At 35.0% G+C, this 21,533-nt stretch overlaps 2 protein-coding genes across 2 annotated transcripts in view; one reads left to right on the top strand and one right to left on the bottom strand.

The window, feature by feature from the left end:
• The window catches only part of rhoj (ras homolog family member J), a 31,963-nt gene extending 19,885 nt beyond the window's left edge, over window positions 1-12,078 (bottom strand). Inside the window, exon 1 of the mRNA XM_056481180.1 lies at window positions 11,395-12,078. Within this exon, the coding sequence (XP_056337155.1) occupies window positions 11,395-11,608 (214 nt within the window). The 5' untranslated portion in view covers window positions 11,609-12,078. The remainder of the gene's footprint in view (window positions 1-11,394) is intronic.
• A 1,908-nt stretch (window positions 12,079-13,986) lies between these two features.
• Window positions 13,987-21,533, top strand: part of kcnh5a (potassium voltage-gated channel, subfamily H (eag-related), member 5a) — a 234,352-nt gene continuing 226,805 nt past the window's right edge. The window contains exon 1 of the mRNA XM_056481183.1: window positions 13,987-14,120. Within this exon, the coding sequence (XP_056337158.1) occupies window positions 14,048-14,120 (73 nt within the window). The 5' untranslated portion in view covers window positions 13,987-14,047. The remainder of the gene's footprint in view (window positions 14,121-21,533) is intronic.

Here is a 21,533-nt window from a genome sequence, read left to right as displayed (position 1 = left end):
GCAAGTTTTGCAAACAAAAAATTAATTAGAGCAAAAAAATAAATAAAAAATGCAAATCTCTAAAAATCGCAAAGTAAAAATCAATTTTTGAGAAATAAAAATGAATTTTGCTATCAAAAATAAAGAACTACAAAGGGAAAATTAAGTTTTGAGAAATAAAAATGAAATTTGCAAACAATAGAAGAACTGCAAATTAAAATCAAGCAGCGAAAAAAAAACTAAAATATTTGCAATAAAAAATTTTTTATATTTCTCAAAAATAAATTTTTGCTTTGCGAGTTTTGGAGATTTGCATTTATTTATTTATTTATTTTTTTTTTTGCGCAATACTTTATTTTTTGTTTGCAAAACTTTCTTTTATTTTGCAAGTATATATGGTCCTCCATGGGAAAAGTCAGCGCTATCTTTGTCATTGCAGTTTTGTATTTTGGAAATGTAGGTGCCATTGAATGAAAATCTGGACATACTTAGGCATAGCTGAATGATAAGTACATGGTAATGTACAATTGATGATGCGCTGTTCAGTTTAAGTAGTACTCTTTCACAGCAAAGTGGAGATTACTTTATATCGGTTTAGTCGTTTGAGATGCAGTGACACGCAGTCAAATATGTCGTGGAACAGATCAGCCACTTTTGACGCTCATAAACAATCATAAAGTCCTCGTGCTGCAGGAATTAGGAGGTTTGCTGAAGGTGCAGCTGTTGTGCAGTGAGGGGTTTGCGTCTTTAATAACCTACGACAGTTTGCATTTATTGAACAGTAAAAATGATTAATAAATCAATATGAAACAGTCCCTTAAAAGTCACGTCTCGTCTTCAGTTAGTGTGAGTGCAAAGCCCAAAACTGAAGACCCCAAGTGAGATCCCAAGATCATAAGTGACCCCAAGTGAACCGCGCTCTGGCACACCTCTTCAAACCAGGCTAGGGCCTAATTCAGAGCACTCACACTACTCCAACGATCCAGCAAACGGGCCTGCAGGCAAGGTTCAGATAGCATAGTGTGAGTGCGCCCTTAGTAGACTGTCTGCTTAATATCTGTTGATTTGCTCCTTCAACAGACATTTAACTGGCTATAAGAAACTTTTCAAGTACATGTCAGCTTACACTAACACACACCCTAACCCCAACCTAACAGTCTACTTATAATCTAATGAGAATTAGTTGACATGTAGATGCAATATAACAAATGGACCATCAAAATAAAGCGTGACCGTAAAACAGTTCATTGTATTTCCTATGTATGTGGTAGTCTTAGTTTTAAAAATGCTTTAAGGAACAGTAGGAAGCAATCAGCCGTGCATGGCCACAGAGTAACATTATCTATTTACAGCTTGTCAAAGCGCAAAACTCATAAAAATACTGTTTATTCAGCACCACCCCAAAGAGGCATAAGGTCTGTTTACTGTATCTTTTGTTAGTTTAATATGTATATTGTGAAATTTGCTGTTTGCTTCTGTAATGTGGCAACATGAGACACATGTACACTGCTAAAGTAGTGTGTAATGCATGTTTTATGCATCGTGTCACATACAGCGTTTTTCTGAACTTCATAAAACTCATCTGTTTATGCAGAGGTTGATATTAATTCCTGCCTGTGTTTTCAAATACATTAAACCCACAAAATACAACTCTAAGAAAATCTCTGTTGGTCCTTTTTTGTCCGGTATAATTATAATTAAGTCAACAGTACCTGACAGCAGTCGTGTCGCCTATCTAAGTTTTGGTACAACAAATAATAACTTGACTTCTAGTTGATCATTTGGTATTAGAAGTGGCTTATATGAAAGGCAAAGGCCTCTAGATTACACTTATTTTACCAAAATAATAATATGATCATGCCTTGATTTTTAGTTATTTAATTAGGACAGTAAGGTCTGACTTTGCTTAGACAAAAGTCTTGTCACTTAACAGAAAAATATGTACAATATAGAATATAAAGTGGTGCAGTGAAAAAAGAATTAATATTGTGTATGACTCCCATGAACTTGGACATCCATATCTGTACATCTCTGCAATGACTCAAATAACTTATTAATAATCTGGAATGGCAAAGAAAGCCTTCTTACAGGACTCCCAGAGTTCATCAAGATTATTTGGATTTATCTTCAATGTCTCCTTCTTCATCTTACCCCAGACATGCTCAATAATGTTCATGTCTGGTGACTGGGCTGGCCAATCCCGAAGCACCTTGACCTCATTTACTTTCAGGAACTTTGATGTGGAGGCTGAAGTATGAAAAAAAGTGCTATCCTGCTAAATAATTTGCTCTTTTCTATGTTTTGACATGTAATGGGCAGCACAAATATCTTGATACCTCAGGCTGTTGATGTTGCCATCCAGATTTGTCGCACGCCCCAGTAATGTAACCCCAAACCATGATTTCTCCTTCACCAAACTTGACTGATTTCTTTCAGAATCTTGGGTCCATGTGGGTTTCAATAGGTCTGCCGCAGTATTTGTGAGGATTGAGACGCAGTTCAACAGATGATTCATCAGAAAAATCTACCTTCTGATACTTTTTCAACTAATCAACTAGAAGTCAAGTTATTATTTGTTGATCTTACAACTGGGATAGATGACAAGACTTTTGTCAGGTAGTGTATATTCCATCCACAACACTAATAGCATGGAGAGGCAGATTTCAATACCGCATCTCTTCTTGTGTGAACCTGTTCACCACTTCAATTGAAATGATTGTCATTTGGTGTGAACTATTAGATTTTTAAGCAGTTTTTAGAACTTTATCTTATGGTTATAATTCTTGGAGAGAACAGCTTTTCAACCACTCATCCTTAAACTTTTATTCTTTCGATTAACTAGTCACTAATCAAATCGGGAATGTTAGCAGTACCACCAACCAAAAAATCCATGTATACAGGATTATGGATAACATAAACAGCAATAAATTTAACTATTTCTTCAAAACTATAAAACTTGATCATTAAGTATCCTTTACTATAATGACATATTTACTATAATTAATAGAAAGTGCTTTTTTATTGTGCATAGTTCAGCAGTTTCTTGACAATAGTAAGTTAAAAAATAGTAATAAAAATCTGTCAATTTAAGCAAAGTTCAAATCAAACTGAATGTACAGTATGTACAAATGTACAAAAATTCTTGCTGCCTTATGTTTTCCTGCTTAATATTTTTTTGTTGACTCAAATAAGTTTTCTAGCCATCTCAACTTCAACCATTTCAATCTGACTAAAAATATTAAATTAAACATTGTATAAAAGTCGTTTTAGCTTGATTAACTGATTAGTTAAAGTAACTTCGTTTTTACAGTGATAATGCAGCTGTGATGAATGGAGTTTTGCAGCACAAAGAGATAAATTAGCAATGCACAGACAAGTGTTTATTATTAAAAAATTATCCGCTACTTCCCTAGACTGTTTCCGACTACAACAAACTCTGGCTTTCCTGCTGTAGGCATTTCAGTATTGAGCTCGTGGCAATATCCACAATGCAATATCATTGGTGGATTAGTTGATTTTGTTAAGACTCTAGTGTGAGCCAAACTAGACGATGACTCATCTCGAACACGTTAGCAGGCACTGTGTCATGGACTGGGAATGTCATTGGTTTGTTTTGGACAAGGGAATTCTGATCCCATGGGATTTATGAACGGAAACATAGTCCCGCATGCACTTGGGTTGAGTTCTGTAGATTGCAGTCAGTGTGATTCTAGTGACAAGAATATAATGTCACTTGAGGCTAAGTCTAAATTCTGTTTTTGGCTTTTTTTACAGAATTGTTTTGAAAGTTCATTGTGAAAAAAAAGTATGATCAATTCGTCCTGACAGCATATGCTTTTACACTGTAAAAAATGCAGGGTTCCACACGATTCATTCATGTTGTCCCAAATGAAATCTCAAGAATTGTGTTGATTCAGCTTATTTTAAATAAGTAGTTTGAACAAGCAAGAAATTTTTTTTTTTTTGAATTTAGGTCGTTGTAACTACTTAAACTAAGTAAATCATGTTCTAATTTTAATTTAAAAGTTACACAAGCTGTTTTAACCTATTTACAGTATGGCCCAAGTTCATAGTTGCCGTTTTCCTTTTATAAGTAATTTTCTACATGTAATCAATGTTTAATTCTCACTGACATCTAGACAAAAAACCAAATAAAAGATTTCAAGAAAGAAAAAGAGCATTTAATTCCTGTCACATGAGGTTTATAACTTCCTACCTCTAATTCCAGGATGCAAAATAAAGGCAAACCCTCCCAAATAAAGGCAACATTCATGTTAATAAATTTTTGTTTTTGTTTATCAACATAATCATGAAGGTGTCTAGATTAATAAAAAAACAAAACAAAACAAACAAACAAAAAAAAAAAACGAATCTTTTAAGAGATCTGTGGTTTTGTGTATAGTTTGTCAAATGTTCAAATACCTTGTAAGTACATAAATAATGGCGAATTAGGGAATAATGTGTTAATAACTTAATCAATCAAGGTTATTGACTTTGTTTAATTTTTTAATACCCCATTTAAAAACAACTCTTTAACTAATATCTTTTCTTTAAAGTAGACTTTTTTTATACACAATTTGATACACAGCAAAATCATCAGAGTAAAATTAACTTCTCCAACTGGTCCCTCTCCCACAAAGATTTAAAACACAGAAAATAATGAACTCCTGCTGTTAAAAAGCAGAATCACTGAAGAAAAATACAAAACTACAACTGAATTCAGTCACAACCTTAAGCCCTGCTGTCCACACAGACATGGGTATTGAAATGAAAATTTAAAGCACCACAACTTAAACTAAAATTAGGCACAACTATTGTTTGCAATAACAATAAAAATATTAATAAATGGTTCTTGAGCAACCAAATAAGCATGTATAGGTTTTTACAAAGGATAATGTGACATAATGACTGCAGATGATAGCTAATAATCAGCTTTTTAAACAGTTATTGTGAATTGCAATAATATTACATGGTATTATCACCGTTTTGAAAGTTATCACTTAATTGAATGGCCGTTGTCATTGATTATCAGCTGATAGATATGGGCTAGTAGGGGCCTTCTGCGCCTACTAGTAGGCTCAGGAGGCTGTTATCATCCCTCTACATGGATAATCAGCTATACTAACTGAGAAGACTCCAGATCCAGATCTTTTTTTACATTACTGTGACAGTTGAGTTTAGGGTTGGGGTAGGGGAAGACGTTAATAAAATACAATCTATAGGAAATTTAATAAACAATATAAATAATTCTAGTTAACTTCCGGCCACAGCCATATGTGATGTATAGCTGATTAACCATGTGGATGTATGATAACAGCCTTCTGAGCCTACTAGTAGGCTCATACTGGCCCATATTTATCAGCTGATAACCACTGATAATGCCCATTCAATCGAGTGATAACATTCAAATCGGCTGGTATTATCATATACTGTTATATATTATTATATTACTGTTTTTGCTGTGGGCGGCATTTTGGCTCAGTGGTTAGCACTGTTGCTTCATAGCAAGAAGGTTGCTGGTTTGAGTCTGGGCTGGGCAAGTTGGCATTTCTTTGGGAAGTTTGCATGTTCTCCCCTTTTTCGCGTGGGTTTCCTCCGGGTGCTCCGGTTTCCCCCACAGTCCAAGCATAAAACTTATGCTGGAATTGTTAGTGGTTCATTACGCTGTGGCGACCCCTGATAAATAAGGAACTAAGCTGAAGGAAAATGAATGAATGAATGTTTTTTGCGGTGGTGTGATTAAATAATTAAAGCACTCGTGTCAAAGACATTAATAAATCTTACCAAACCTAAATTTGTGTTGTTTAATAGTTTATATTAAATCAAACAAGTATATAAGTGCTATAACTGATATATTACTGATATAAACATAAAAATATATCCAAATACATTGTAAAAAAATTCAATAATTTTATTTTGACTGATAATTTGATTACACTATATGCCCAGTGCTTCCTATTACAAATTGTTCCATTACTGCAGTTTTTCATTTAATGGCAGTTCTAGCATAGCTGCACAGTAAAGCTTTCATTGGATTACAATGGGAGCTCTGTGCATTTTATCACGGGCAGTAGGCCACTATGTGACAATTCGCTACTTTATTATGATGCCGTGTTAAGGCCCCTCTCCATTTGGAGACAGTAGTGGGGCCTAATATGAATGCAATTGATTGATTGGCCCTGGAAGAATATTGTCTTTATACTCTCCGACCCTTTCGCTTTCTATTACTCTTTCTACACTTACATGTACTCTAAATAATTTCTCTAGTGAGTGTTTAAGCATCGCTAACTTTTACATACCATGACTTAAGTTTGACCACATCTGTTTGCCAGAAGACTATAAAGGAACCAAATAAAATCCCTTTATGTGCCCTCTATTCCTAACGAGAACTGTTTCATTTCCTTAAACGTAAAGTTACCTAGATTAATTGTGAATCTAGGTTTCCCAAAAACTCTCGCTGTCTTTAATTAGTTAGAATAAAGTCTCCTGGGAAACTTAAAGTTGTGTCTTCGTTTTATTTAGATGGGATATAAGAAAGTATTTAAATATCAAAAGAAAAAGAAAACACTTTTAAAAAAACATGCTCATTCAGGCCTTTTATTGCCTCCCTTAACATTCTTTCATTAACAACATGTCTTCATTCAAACTTTTGTTTCGTGACAGCATCCATTTAACATCCTTTGGACAGCCGCCTCATCATAACTCATCATCTTAATTCAACCAGAAGAGTCGACTGAGAGACACACTCCCTGAATGTCTTTCCAACTCCTATAACTCCTAAGAGTTATAAGTTTTCCTCACTCCTTGAATGAGTTCATGGCAGTTCATTGAATGAATGGATGAATGAATGAATTAATGAATGAATGAGTTCAGTCTGTCAGTTTGTCCTGAGCCTGTTCAGCTGGAGCAAGTTACAACTAGTGGTGTAACAGATCACAAATCTCACGGTTTGTATCTCACAGTACTGCAAGAGACTTTTGTTTTTAACAAGCAGAACTTAGAACCTGTTATTTTATTTGAAATAAAATGAGGAAATATGGCGGTTCATTCCACTGTGGCGACCCATAATTAATAAAGGGACTAAGCTGAAAAGAAAATGAATGAATGAAGAAAATGACAAAATAATTAGCTGAATAAAAGTAAACTGTAAAATATTCAGTGCTGAGAAATTCACTGTTATTACTGTCGCTCATAACGCTAAACGTATAAATCGAACATTATAATTTGTACAGCGATAATTATTTTTAGTCTCATTTTCAATAAATGATTCAGTTATTCCCTCATAAGAATTCATTTTTCCTTGCTAAATGGATTATTTTTGAAGAATTATTTGGTGGCATATTTTTGACGGCTGTTTAACCTATTGGTTAAATAATGTAATTGCTGCCTACAACTTTCATTTTTGAGCATTAAGTTAAATGCATATGTCGATGATTTTAATCTTACCATAAACATAAATGTCTTTATCTAAACTATAAACTGTTATCCCAGTACTTCTGTGTTTTTTCACTGTTTGTAACTTCATAACTAACTCAAAAGACTAAAGACTGAATCTCTTTCTTGATTTTTGTGTTTTTCAAACACAGATTTGAATGCAGCAATTCGAAGGGTTAATAAACATATGCATATCACCATCATTTAGAATTTATGTTGCATTGGTGTTCAGATCCTGATATTTTAAAGATTAATCGTGCAGCTTACACTGAATGCATTAATGCAGGCTAAACAAGCGACAGAAAACACCTTTAATAACCTGATTCCACCACCACATCCCGAATAACCTACCACAACTTCTTCCTTCATCATTATATTTTACAGGAAGGCCTAAATGCTTTCATACATGTGATTTTAATGACGTGAGAGGCGATCTCTCAGTGATCATTACAAATTTAGGATTAATCTGCAAAAAAAAAAGTATTAATCCGCGGGTGACGTGTGTTCCAAACTGTGGGTTGTGATTCGTATGAATCATGGATCAACCGTGGTCCATTACACCCCTAGTTACAACAAACAAAAAAGGGTTCTTCTTTCTAAAACAGCACAGATAAACGCCATATTTGATCATAAACCATTAGAAAGAAATGTGCAATGGAAGATCATTTGACAATACCTGCTTTAAGTTCTTATGAGTTAAATGAGATTATGAGTTTAAAAATTCGCCAACCAGAGAGCCATAAATTAAATCTAAATGAATGATTTAAATTCTAGTTCTAAATGAAACAGAATGATTTATTTTCATACTTGTAGCTTGTTTGCTTTGTTCTCTGATTTAGAAGTGTATAAATTTAGCATTTTTCCTTGGTTCAGTTCACTTTCATGAGGCAATGTTTATAAATGTAATATAAATGTGTCACTTGGAATAACACCACTACGAACCAAAGTATAGAGAGGAAATGTGGCCGGTGTGAATGCACCCTTACCTGGCAAGTTATCACTTTCATAATTATCATATATCAGGATTTCTCCAGGTTTAAAGTTTAAGACTTTTAAAGGCCCTTTTAAGACCATTATGAATAAAATTTTTGAATTTTTTTGCTTGATAAACTAAAAAATTAAATGTAATTATTTCTTAGCGACTTTCTTAAATGTGTCAAAACAAAAAAAATCCATTGTATACACTTTTTTCAACATATTTCTTTTATTTCTTTTAAAAAAAATTAAATGACAAGTTTGTGAAAAGTATATTTATTGTGGAGACAATTAAATAAATAATCAAAAATATATATTTGTTGGCTTTTGGTCCAAATTGACTGAGTATAAATTCTATTCCACGAAGTACGTTTCTGTTATAAAACCTTAAGTTTCATGCCTATTTATAAATATAATGTCTACTCCCGCTTACTTCTGTAAATAGTTTTTGTTTGAATGGAAGATAACGTAAAGGGATATATTGCTCTGTTATTATCATGAGGAACTGTGTAATTGTTTTCTTTTCCCTGGGTATTAGGGAATCTAATTTGGAGAAATTGCTGTAAAAATGGTTAACAGCTGTTTTGAATTGTAGCTCTTTGCAATAAAAAAAACTTAAATAAAATAAAACTTTTATTAAGATGGATTGTTGGTGATTGATGAATGGAGGCCCGATTGGGTAGCTTTACTTGGACAGAGGAAAATTAAGATCCATTTAAAATGATTGAAGCCACAACAATATATTTCAGTAAATTTTAGACATTTTAAGGCCTAAAATTTATTTTTTGAAACTTAACACCCTGATATGTGCACCCACCAGGGGTCTCAATTATAATTGTGGCACAGGTACAGGAGAATGTGCACAGAACAGGAGAATGTGCACAGAACCGGAGAATGTGCACAGTTGAAAGTAAACTTTAGGTAAACATACAGTATATTGTATAACTTAATTTTGACCAAACTGAACCACTTTAAATCATCATATATGCCATAATCATTAATAAATAAATTAGATTTATTCTGGTGTACGTTTACTTTGAGACGGTTTTTATGCAAAATTTAAAATTAGACCCCTGCTTTGCACAAAAAGACTCACTGAGAGAACACTTGATTGAGGTGGTCTTGGCCTAACTTAACAAGCTCTAAAGTGTTTTGCTTGGGATGAGAAAGCCAACTCACTTAATCGACCAAAGAATCAGGCTTTTTCCAGAGCAATCTCTTGGCGATTCATAAATTTGACAGTACGTAAAATTCGTTTTGCTAATGCCTCTTGCAATTATTCATAGGATAAACTGGAGCAAAGGCCAGAAGAACATAACTCAGGTCAGAAGAACATATTTGATCAGAAGAACATATTTCAGAACAACTGTCTAAAACTGTGATTCTTGCTCAAAATGATAGTGTAGTATAGCAGGAGCTACAAAAAAAAAAAACCCACAGAGCTGTTTTCTGTCCCTGCTGGTGGATGATTGATATAAATTGAATACTGGAACACAAATGTATACTTTCTAACAAACTTAACATCCAAAACAATGGTGTCCGTGCATAAAAAAGTCAAAACAGCAACAGCAACTCCAGTCTAACAAACCAAAAGCAAAGATTTGCTGCACAGAGATGTGTTTACCACACTGTACTGAGCAGTATTACCAGGTATGCTCACTCATTCTGTTGTATGGTTGCATCATGTGACATATTATGTTGTTTTTTATTTGAATGTTTTTGATTTGTGTCATGTTTATATTTCTCTGAAATCACACAAAAATGTTCCTAACAAATCCATCTTTTAGCGGCCTTAATCTGTTTATATGGTGTGCATAAGTGTTCACACTTGCTCTATTAGTGAACCGCACTAACAGAGCAATTACAGTTGGTTTTACTCTAACCAAATCATCCAAAAGTATGAACACACCCTAAAATGCTCCAGGGCTAAAATTCTAAAGTGTTGTGTTTGATAGTCTATGTTACTTGCGATCAAGAATCTGTGTTTTTTATACAGCACCAGAAAAAATGTCACTCTCGGTCATTGCGGTATCATCAGAAACCCTTGAATGAGAGATAGAAGTGCAACAGTGTAAAAATAAAACAAAAAAACAATCTTTCTTCTCCCTATATTTTCAGTTCATTCATCACTCCATACAGGTTATAGAGCATATAATTTACATTTTTTGGTTTGGATTTTTTTCAGATTTTGGTAGAAGAATTGAAAAGTTTTTCAAGTAACTTCTTTGTTGTGGGGAAATGTCGTGCTGTTCTCACAGAGCTGTATCCACACTTAGAGGATGTTGAAGTTGACCTGTGAACCACTGTGTAATTAGGACTTGACCCTCATTGGATTCTGGGTGCATGTGTCATGGGGACTTTCCCTGCAGAGAAACAACAGCCTGTATGCTTGTGAGCCAGAAAGAAAAGCGTGATGACAACACATTTGTGAGCATCAGCTTGTAGGCATCATCAGAAATACAAACATATGACAAGCTAACATTCCGCCTGTTACTTTGATCAACAGGTTGCAGCACTGACTAGCCTACAGCACCAGTCCCACGCAATGATTGTATTTTCGTCATCAACAAAACAAACGTTTTAGATAAGCAGTATCACGGTTTAAATAATTAAAGCAATTTAATTGGTGATATACCAATGCAAAGCTGTTGCTTTTTAACACCTGACATTTTTACGAGTACAGTAAAATGTGTGTGTGTGTGTGTGTGTGTCTAAACGCTGAATAAAGTACATTTATGCATACATTTGACTTTGAGTGTAAAGTATAATGCTTGATTTACTATATCCAAAACTATAACGCGCGTGCCCGGTTTGTACTTCTCACTGTGTCGGGCCTCAGTCCTCGCTCTGGCAGTTGTTATCTCCTCTTTCAGACGGCTATTCTTGGGACCGTCCCCTAGACGACGGCATTGGGGGGTGGCAGACATGGATTAGGTGGACATACTGTATAAACCGCACTTCATAAACAGGGGTTTCAGCTAAACGCTTTGAGCTAAACCATCTTACCTGCGTAGTGATCGAATACAGTCGGTATATATTCCTCTGGAAAAGCATCATTCGCGTAACTCATCAACAAACAGGTTTTGCCCACAGCTCCATCGCCGACCACAACGCATTTCAACATCTTTTTGGCTGTGGTATTGACAGGATCGCTGTTACTGCCTCCATCCTCAGCCGCTTCCAACGCGTTCTGCCTACTTCTCGAGCTGAGTGTAGGCATGATAGTTGGACAAGTCCAGAACTGTGTTCACCACAGGTAGCCAAGTGTTGACGTATCAATCTTTGATGCGTTTAACCTTCGTTTGACCAGTTTAGTCACTCGAGTTTACGCGTCTCGTGTCTTTCGGGTGCGCACGCAAAATCCTTCAAGTCGGAGAGCCACACTTCAGCTCGCGCTTCCAAAACAATCCGACGCCATCGACAGCAGTTTCATGAAAACTCTCGAGAACTCCTACAACTTGCATTCCGCTGTCTTACATGCTGCTGGTCCGACAATTTAACCGTTTCCAAAAGCCGTGTCTGTGGCCCCGGTTTATTCCCCTACTCCAAACAGCTTTCCACAATCGCCCCTACGCGGCTACGCATCGTCAGTGTCAGGAAATCATTGGTTTCCTAGCGAATTCCATATTAGGCAGGAGTGGGCTGGGAACAATAGGGGCTCTGTCCACGCTCACAGCCTGCTCAACAGGGGACTTCAGCGGCGCAGGAGGGGCGGGAGGACGTTCCGAATGCAACCGCATTTCCTAAAATATGGCGCCACACGGAAGGATAGCTGGAGATGGACATTCATTCATTCATTCATTCATTCATTCATTCATTCATTCATTCATTCATTCATTCATATCTTCATTCAACATCTTTCTTTCTTTCTTTCTTTCTTTCTTTCTAACTACCATGACCTGAGTCAAAATGTCCAGACTTTTACCAATAAGCTTCATTGATATTAATATATTCGATGTTCATACACACACACACACACACACACACACACACACACACACACACACAACACACACACACACACACCACACACACCACACACACATATATATATATATTATTATATATATATATATTATATATATATATATATATATATATATATATATATATATTATATATATTAGCTATATATATATATATGGAAAGGGTTCAGATCTGCAGAAGAACCTGCAGAAAACAGAAGAACCTGCAGGAGATTGATGATTTTTCTGAAGAACAGCAGTTAGTTTAACTGTTCAGAACAAACAAGAGATTCATAAACAACCATCACAAAGCAGAAACCACACATAGTATTGAAAAGCATGGGTATGAAAACTTTTGTAGTGTTATTTTAATAATTACAGCTAAATTTCTGTGTAGTAAAATATATAAACATCTTTTGGTTAAATATCTTACTCGGGACAATACTAAATAAAACATGCATTTTGTTATGATATGTTCAAATTATTCACATTTTACACATTCTTCAAGGGGTATGTAAACTTTCGAGCACAGCTGATGTACAGTGTATACCACTGTGAATCTAAAACGGGTAGTAACAATTAATACTTTTTACTTAAGTACATTTCAGGCCACATTTTTTTTTTTGCTTTTACTTGAGTACAAAAGTGTACTTCAACTTTTATCAGAGTTGTTATGAACATGATTATCTGTAATTCTGCTTGAGTAAAGGATGTGTGTACTTTCGCCATCTCTGCTGACAGCTAAATAAATAACCATTCCATTGATGTATGTGTTATTAAGACATGACAACATTTCGCTGAGATGCAAATAATTGAAGAAAACTCTAAATATTGAGTAAATCACCTTTGAAATTGTCCAAATTAAGCAATGCTATTTACTAATACAAAATAAATTTCAATATATTTACAGTTTGGATTTACTAAATATCTTAATGGAAAAAAAGAATCTTAACATTATAATGATTTCTGTCATAAATTAAAAATAAATTCTGACCCATTCAGTCTATTTTTGTCTATTACCAAAAATACATGTTCAACAGACATAAGGTCACATATAGTGACAGTACTATATGCACTTACACACTTTTAACGCGTGACCTCGTTGATACAAAAAATAAAGTTAGAAAAAATGTGGCTTTTTAAATTATTACGTGATGTCTCTAAACTTATTTTAATTAATGTTAAAACATTTTTTCATTAGTTTCAAAACAGGCTATATTTCTTAAGAAGATGGTTCTATTTTCTTAAAACAAAGTTAATATATTTCACTTTGAAGAACTTTAATTGCGCAAAAGACATCACTGCTTGATCTATAGCTATTCATCAGTTTTTGCATTTCTTCCCTTCACTTACAGTAACTCTGTCAGAGTTTTCATTTTTCTAAATCGCGCGCAATGGGCACCATCTGTTGCATGTGACTATCTCCATGGCACCGGGCATCTCGCACGAGATTCCTGTGCCAGCCAATTTTTATTGTTACAGCTTTCAAATGCGCAGGCGCAGACCAGGGGAGCGCGGAGCCTGCAGAACTGCGAGCGCTCCGTGGTACAAAGGACCCATACCAGTCAGGCACGGCGCAGCGTTACCATGATCTTCTCCATCCCACCGATAGATTCCCATCCCGCCGCCTGCATCACTTTAACGACCAGCTTCCACCAACTCCGCGAGCCTGACCGAAGCTGCCCGGCCGCAGAATGCACGGGGGAAAAAGAGGACTGGTGGCACCACAGAACACTTTTTTGGAGAATGTTGTCCGTCGCTCAAGTGGTAAGATGATCGCTTTCTCCAGATTGCAGTACCTGATTAAGCGGAAAGTCTCGTGATGCCTCAAGATGTGTTTTGCGCTTTTTTTCTGTGCTCATCTCTGTTTTTTTTTACTTTAACCCAGAAATATGCGTAAATTGAAGCTCGTGAGTTCCTTTATATGTTTTAAAAATGGAAACAGGATAATTTGATCAAAGTAAACTGGGATATTTATAATGGCACGTGTAATTTACTTTACACTCTTCTTTATTGAGTGTTTAATAAAAGGTAAAACGACATTAGAAAAACAACCGAGGGCTAAACGTGGTCTCATCATTACCATAATAATAATTAAAACCGGTTAATAGCTAGTACGTTCCCAGTCGCTTGCCAAAATATAAGTCTGCCTTTACTGTTGCTGTACATTAACAGCATTAATATATTAATGCTTCAGAAAGAGTTTATGTCATCTACAACCTACGCTTGCGACGAATCTCACAAGGGGAAATATATTTGCGAAAGTGCGTGGATTCTGCGTGGAGTCACACAACCTACCATTTCGTCACACAAGCAGTCTTTCTAGCTCATATGTAAACTTTAAAACAAAAATAAAACTGGTATTTTGAGTTTAGTGTGGTTAACTACTGTATTTTATTCTGTGCGTATTTAATATTATTCATTATTAATGCTTTATAATCAGTTTATAACAAAATATATTGTCAGTTTTAACATCAATATTAATAGCATCGTTTGTCAATAATTTATTCAAACTATTAAAGAGGGTCTAGATCCATCATGGATTTATCTCCATGTATTTTTTTTTTATAATTAAATTGTTTGTGATCATAGCAGAAGTTCATTTAAAGGTGATGGTGTTTTTCTTGGCTGTTCTGTAGCGGATCTTCTCATCTGTGAAGGGCTTGTCGCCTGTGGCGTGAATTGCAGAGTCATTTTGTGTCACATACAGTACATTTTCCATGTGAATCTGCCACAGGTTCTGTGAGAAAAGACCTCACCAGCAGAGGTCACACATGATTACTGCAATTCCTTTTACTTACATGGATATCACAAACTTTGAAGAATTATTATTTTTTGTATACATAAAGAGCAGAAAGTTTTGTGTGCTGGACTCTGCATGTGTGTGCTTTTTATGCAGTGTTGTATTATAGCTCATAATACCATGCCCTGACATTTGCCGTGGGCAGCTCTCTGACCTCCGAGGGTCTCTAGATCTCCCACACACTCTACAAATCTGACGCAGAGTGTGTCTCATCAGAGGAAAAAAGGCTGTACCTAATTTTTATACCCCGTCTGTAATAGCAAGATGCAAATGTTTGTATTCATTAAGCTCCCTGTCATCATGATCATCCTTTAATGTTTAATCGATGCAGCGAGTGGAAGAATTTCACATCTGAGTGCAGATGAAGTTGATCTCATATTGCTTTTGGACATCCACCCCTCATCTCATTACTTATTCAAATATGCTGACAGAATCTGAATGGGCTGGATAATTCATTCTTGCATTAAAATTTAAATTTATTTTCTTGTCATATGCTTTTTTAATGAGTAATTTACAAGGAACAGCGTGCATTCTGTATCTGGATGAATGAGCATTTTCACAGCTGTCAATATACAAGTCAGGAAGAGTGTCAAGTAATGCTTGTCCAGAATAAAAACTGAGAGGTTTTATGGAATCGAAAGACAAAGTTAGTGATGTCCTCCATCCTAAAACTTCACAAAGACACATGATTAAAAATAAAGCCTCCAAAATGGGGGTTTGCAGCAATGCAGTACTAATTTTGGTTGAACTGTCCTTTAAAATAATTTTGTAAAGAAAATATTAAAATTTAAAATTCAATATAAAGGACGTTTTGTGGAATGGAAAGCTTCAGTCGATCAGTTCCTGTGGAACTATCAATGTCAGTAAAGAGTTAAATTTATGATTGTATATCTAAAAATGTAGCTTATCTAAAGGCTGATGCTGATGGTAAGATAAAAAATGTGTCATAACATTTTAGGATTGTAGACTTAATTTATACATTTTACCTTTGCAGCTAATAAGGCAAAGATGTGCAAGTGGTAAATAAAGGAAGTGAACACTGCAATGTATTTGGAATGAACTGGAGTTTGACTTTGACTTGGGTGACCATATTTAATTTAGCAAAAAAGAGGATGGAGGAAGAGTGATGAGGGGTGGATAGTGTTGGGGTTGTAAAATCATGACATGAATTCTATGAAACTGTTACTGAACTTTAAATTGTTTGTAATGTTATTAATTACCCTTATGCCCTTCCAATCCCACAAGAAGAACTTTGTTTATATTTGGAATACAAATTTTGGAAATCTGAGAGCTCCCTCATCCTCCATTTACAGCAAGGTTTTCCCCAAATAATGATATTGAGAAAAAACTTTTATAAAGTCATAATGTTTGTTTTATGTTCACAAAATGTATTATCGTAGCTTGATAATATACCGATTTAACCATTGATGCCATATGGTATGTTTTGAAGATGTTTATTAATATTTTTCTGGACTTTGAATGAGTTGAGACTGCATGGGCTGGTATTCTGACGGTATGATAACCTTGGATAAAAAATATTCACAGTATTATGATTACTGCTTTAAAATATATTCGTTATAGGTCTTTGTCTGGGTAAAAACAAAAACTTTTTTCTCCTTTGAACACAATATATTTTATTTTGAGAAACATTTAAAATATTTTGGAACAGTAAACCTGTCAGGCTAAATAATTCAAACGAATCATTGACTTCTGCTGTCTTCATTAGTTTTAAAAACACAGATTTCTTCACAATTCAAAACTGCATCTTTGGATGTCTTTTCTGCTGGAGATACTTTTGTCCTAAAACAAACAAAAAAGGTAGGAACAGTATTACAGAAAATTTTGACTGCCTTAAAACCTTGACTTTTCCAAACCGCTGTGTACCTGTGAAAATGGTTATTGTGTCTAGTCAGAACCATTGCTGTTATGGAGGATGAGTGAGCTCATATTTCACCTAAAATATCTTTATTTGTGTTCTAAAGACAAATGAAAGTTTTGGTGTGTTTATTTTTGGGTGAACTAACACTAACAACCTTTGAAATAAACAGCTTCTTCTCGCCGGTCTTAAAAAGTCTTAAAATGTCTTAAAATTTAAAAAACAAAATTTTAGGCCTTAAAAAGTCTTAAATTTACTGAAATATTGTGTTAAAAATCTTTTTAAACAGGTCTTAATTTTCGTTTGTTCATGTATTGCTACCCAATCTGGCCAACACCCATCCAATCACCAACAATCCATCTCAATAAAACTTTAAACTTTTTTAGGATGTATTTTTTAACTTTATTTACCGTAATGTTTTAATTATTTTCCTTACGATAACATTTGTGTAAAAGTTCTCCACGTATTTACTGAGGAAGCTGACCTGGACAGATCGTTGGGCATAGATTTAGCTTATTATAGTTTTTTTAAACTTTTAAAATATTTTTCAAAAAATTTTTCATTTTTAAGAAAGTTTATGTTGAAAAAAATATATGTATACAACTAGAGCTTACTTTTAAGGGCGACGCGGTGGCGCAGTAGGTAGTGCTGTCGCCTCACAGCAAGAAGGTCGCTGGTTCGAGCCTCGGCTGGGTCAGTTGGCATTTCTGTGTGGAGTTTGCATGTTCTCCATGTCTTCGCGTGGGTTTCCTCTGGGTGCTCCGGTTTTCCCCACAAGTCCAACGACATGCGGTACAGGTGAATTGGGTAAGCTAAATTGTCCGTAGTGTATGTGGATGTGGATGTTTTCCAGTGAGGGGTTGCAGCTGGAAGGGCATCCGCCGTGTAAAACATATGCTGGTTAACCCCAGATTAATAAAGGGACTAAGCCGAAAAGAAAATGAATGAATAAACTAAAACATTTATTTTTTAAATTATTGTTATTGTATTATTAAATTTATTAAATTATATACGAATAAGTTTGATATTCCTTTTCAATATGTTAAAATAAAATAAAAAAGAAATAAAATCCACTTTTTCACTTTTTACACTGTTCAGTAGCTATGTGCCACCCACTGACATGTAAAAGATGCTGCTCTCTCTCTCCCTTGGCTGTTGGCTTGGTGCTGAGGGATTGAGACGCACTGGGCAATGTTTGCATATGTAAAGTTAGGTCTATAAATATTTGGACATCGACACAATTTCAACGTTTTTGGCTCTATACACCAATACAATTGATTTGAAATTAAACGAACAAGATGTGCTTTAACTGCAGACTGTCAGCTTTAATTTGAGGGTATTTACATAGAAATCAGGTGGACGCTGTAGGAATTACAACAGTTTGCATATGTGCCTCCCACTCATTAAGGGTCCAAAAGTAATTGGACAGAAAAATTATAATAAATCAATCGTTCACTTTTTAATACTTGGTTGTAAATCTTTTGCAGTCAATTACAGCCTGAAGTCTGGAACGTCTGTCTGTCTGGAACGAGGCTCACCAATGGTTTACATCTTGTGGTGAACCCTCTGTATTCCCTCTGATGTTGTCTTCTCTTGATTGTTGACTTTGACAAACATACACCTCTCTGTCCAACTGTTGTTAAGAGTGTTTTCCTAATTCTTTGGTCGTCCACTACAGTTGTTTTCGGGGTTGTTTTCCGGGTCTTTTGGTGTTGTTGAGTTCACTGGTGCGTTCTTTCTTTTTAAGAATGTCCCAAACAGTTGTTTTGGCCACTCCTAATGCCATCTCTTTGATTGGTTTGTTTTGTTTTTTCAGCCTAATGATGGCTTGCTTGACTGATTGTGACAGCTCTTTGGATCTCACTGTGAGAGTTGACAGCAACAGATTACAAATGTAAATAGCACACTTGAAATGAACTCTTGACCCTTTATCTTATCATTGTAATTAGGATAATGAGGAAATAACACACACCTGGCCATGGAAACACTTAGAAGCTAATTGTCTAATTACTTTGGACCCTTAACAAGTGGGAGGCACATATGCAAACTGTTGTAATTCCTACAGCGTTCACCTGATTTGGATGTAAATACCCTCAAATTGAACCTGACAGTCTGCAGTTAAGGCACATAATTTCAAATCCATTGTATTGGTGTATAGAGCCAAAAATTGTGTCAATTTCCAAATATATATGGACCTAACTGTACATGACCGAACAGTGGTGGCGTGCAACAATGCATGGCCTAAAGAGAAAGATTAAAGTAGTGCAAAAACACATACTATTAATGACAACTGTACAGAAAACAAAAGCCGGATTGTGAACATTTTATGAGATTTAGAAATTCTGGCCGGATGCATTTTTAGTTCATAAAAAAGAGGACATATCTGGAAGTATGGTCACCCTAACTTAGTCAGGATCACATTTGTATAGAGAGGTAGTGGAAATCCATCATGTAGGCTTTATTAAATCACAATAATATTTTATAAACTTTTTTAAAGAGTGTCATGTGTATTTTAGCTGAAACCTCAAAACACCCCAAGGCTTTAAATTGCACTTGGCAGGATAGTTGACCAGTTTAAAATAAGCTATCAAAACCCTTTATTATGTAATAGCCATAAATTATCCAATCTCTGAGCTTAATTCAGTCAGGATTTGAAATTGTTCAAGCAATTTGTTTTTCCTATGCCTCTTATATCGTCATATACGCAGCATGCCAACCTCAAAATAATGAAGCCTTTCACGAGTGCAGCTGTGGAAACGATGTAGGTGTTTTTCTGAGGCTTTTGTGTCTCTGTCCCTCATTTCCTCCCCAGCTCCTCCCCGTAGCTCTTCTCCTTTTGTTTGAGGACAGCAAAGTTTGTTCGAGTTTTGCCAGACCACTTACAGAAATCGAAACACACAGCTGGGGGTAAACAAAGTCAACTTTCATAAGGCTGATTACCTTTACCCATCATTGTTAGAACAGCAAAAGCAGTGCGTATTTCCCTCCAGTCTCCTTATGTAAGCAAAGGAACAACTGTTGTTGAGTTTTAATGTGTTAGAAAAGCTTTTTGTAGTCAAGTTGATGTTTGGCTAATCTTTGACAGCGGGGTTCACGCCGACTGGAAATTAAATTATTTTAAAAGTGCTTTTGAAATGGCTGTACTAACATTTAGGCCTGACAATTCGGAATATAAACTGCCTCTGTGGTGTTTGGTTATTTGTAGTAGTCGTTGGTTTTAGTAGTTTTTATAGTGTCATTAATATTTTTTTGGAAGGATTTTTTTTAGAATTGCTTATTATTTAATTAGCAGTTGTTATTTTCAGTATGCAGTTACATACATTTCCTCCCACTCATTTATTCTCTGGCTTATTCTGCTCCCTTAATACTGCTCTTTTGCGTATGGGGCTTATGCAATGCAGCGTGGCTCTTCTGAGCCCCCGGCCATCCTCAGCTTGCTCTTTTGTATCGCTTGTCACAATGTAAGGTGCACAGGCACGCTACACATACACTCAAAGAGAGAAAGAGACACACATAAAAGAGATGTTCAAATGCAGTTAAATAGTCACACACATGCACATACATAATGTAAACAAATCTCACACTTACACCCATTTTTTGTTGTTAAATTTTTGATTTCAAATGTTAAAACTGTTAGCAATTTTTCTGTAAAATCTAGCAGGAGTTCACCAGTAACTTACTGTAAATCAGCAAGAATGCTGTATTTACATTCACAGCATGATTTATTTTGCTATACTGTATATTTGTATTTACAGTATTCTATTTCTTTACTGTAAAAATAATTTAAAAGTAAATAAATTGAAACAGTAATTTTCAAAATGCAACTTCAGAATACTTCATATTAGGGCTGCACGATATTGGAAAAATTTGACAGCGATTCTTTTTTTCTCTGCAATACATATTGCTGTCTGTCTATCTAGCTATCTGTCTATCTATCTATCTATCTATCTATCTATCTATCTATCTATCTATCTATCTATCTATCTATCTATCTATCTATCTATCTATCTATCTATCTATCTATCTATCTATATATATATATATATATATATATATATATATATATATATATATATATAATGTTTGATTTATTATTATTATTCTGTCCAATTATTTTTGGACCCTTAACAAATGGGAGGCACATATGCAAACTGTAGTAATTCCTACACACACACACACACACACACACACACGCACACGCAGACGCACACGCACACACACACGCACACGCACACACACACACACACACACACACACACACACACACACACATATATATATATATATATATATATATATATATATATATACTGTACACACACACGTAATTTCACAAGATGAATTTAACTCTTTTTTGTAAAGATATTAGATTGATTGGGATGATTTTATAGGGGAATGAAATACAAATGCATTTTTATGTAATTTATTAGATACATAATAAATAAAATACAGTCATAAAGAAACACAATGGAGCAAATATTAAAGTGAAATAAACAGTGAT

This window comes from Danio aesculapii, chromosome 20, assembly GCF_903798145.1.
Source record: "Danio aesculapii chromosome 20, fDanAes4.1, whole genome shotgun sequence".
NCBI classification, from domain to species: domain Eukaryota; kingdom Metazoa; phylum Chordata; class Actinopteri; order Cypriniformes; family Danionidae; genus Danio; species Danio aesculapii.
Note: the sequence above shows the minus strand (reverse complement) of the source record. Positions and strands in the feature narration are given on the sequence as shown.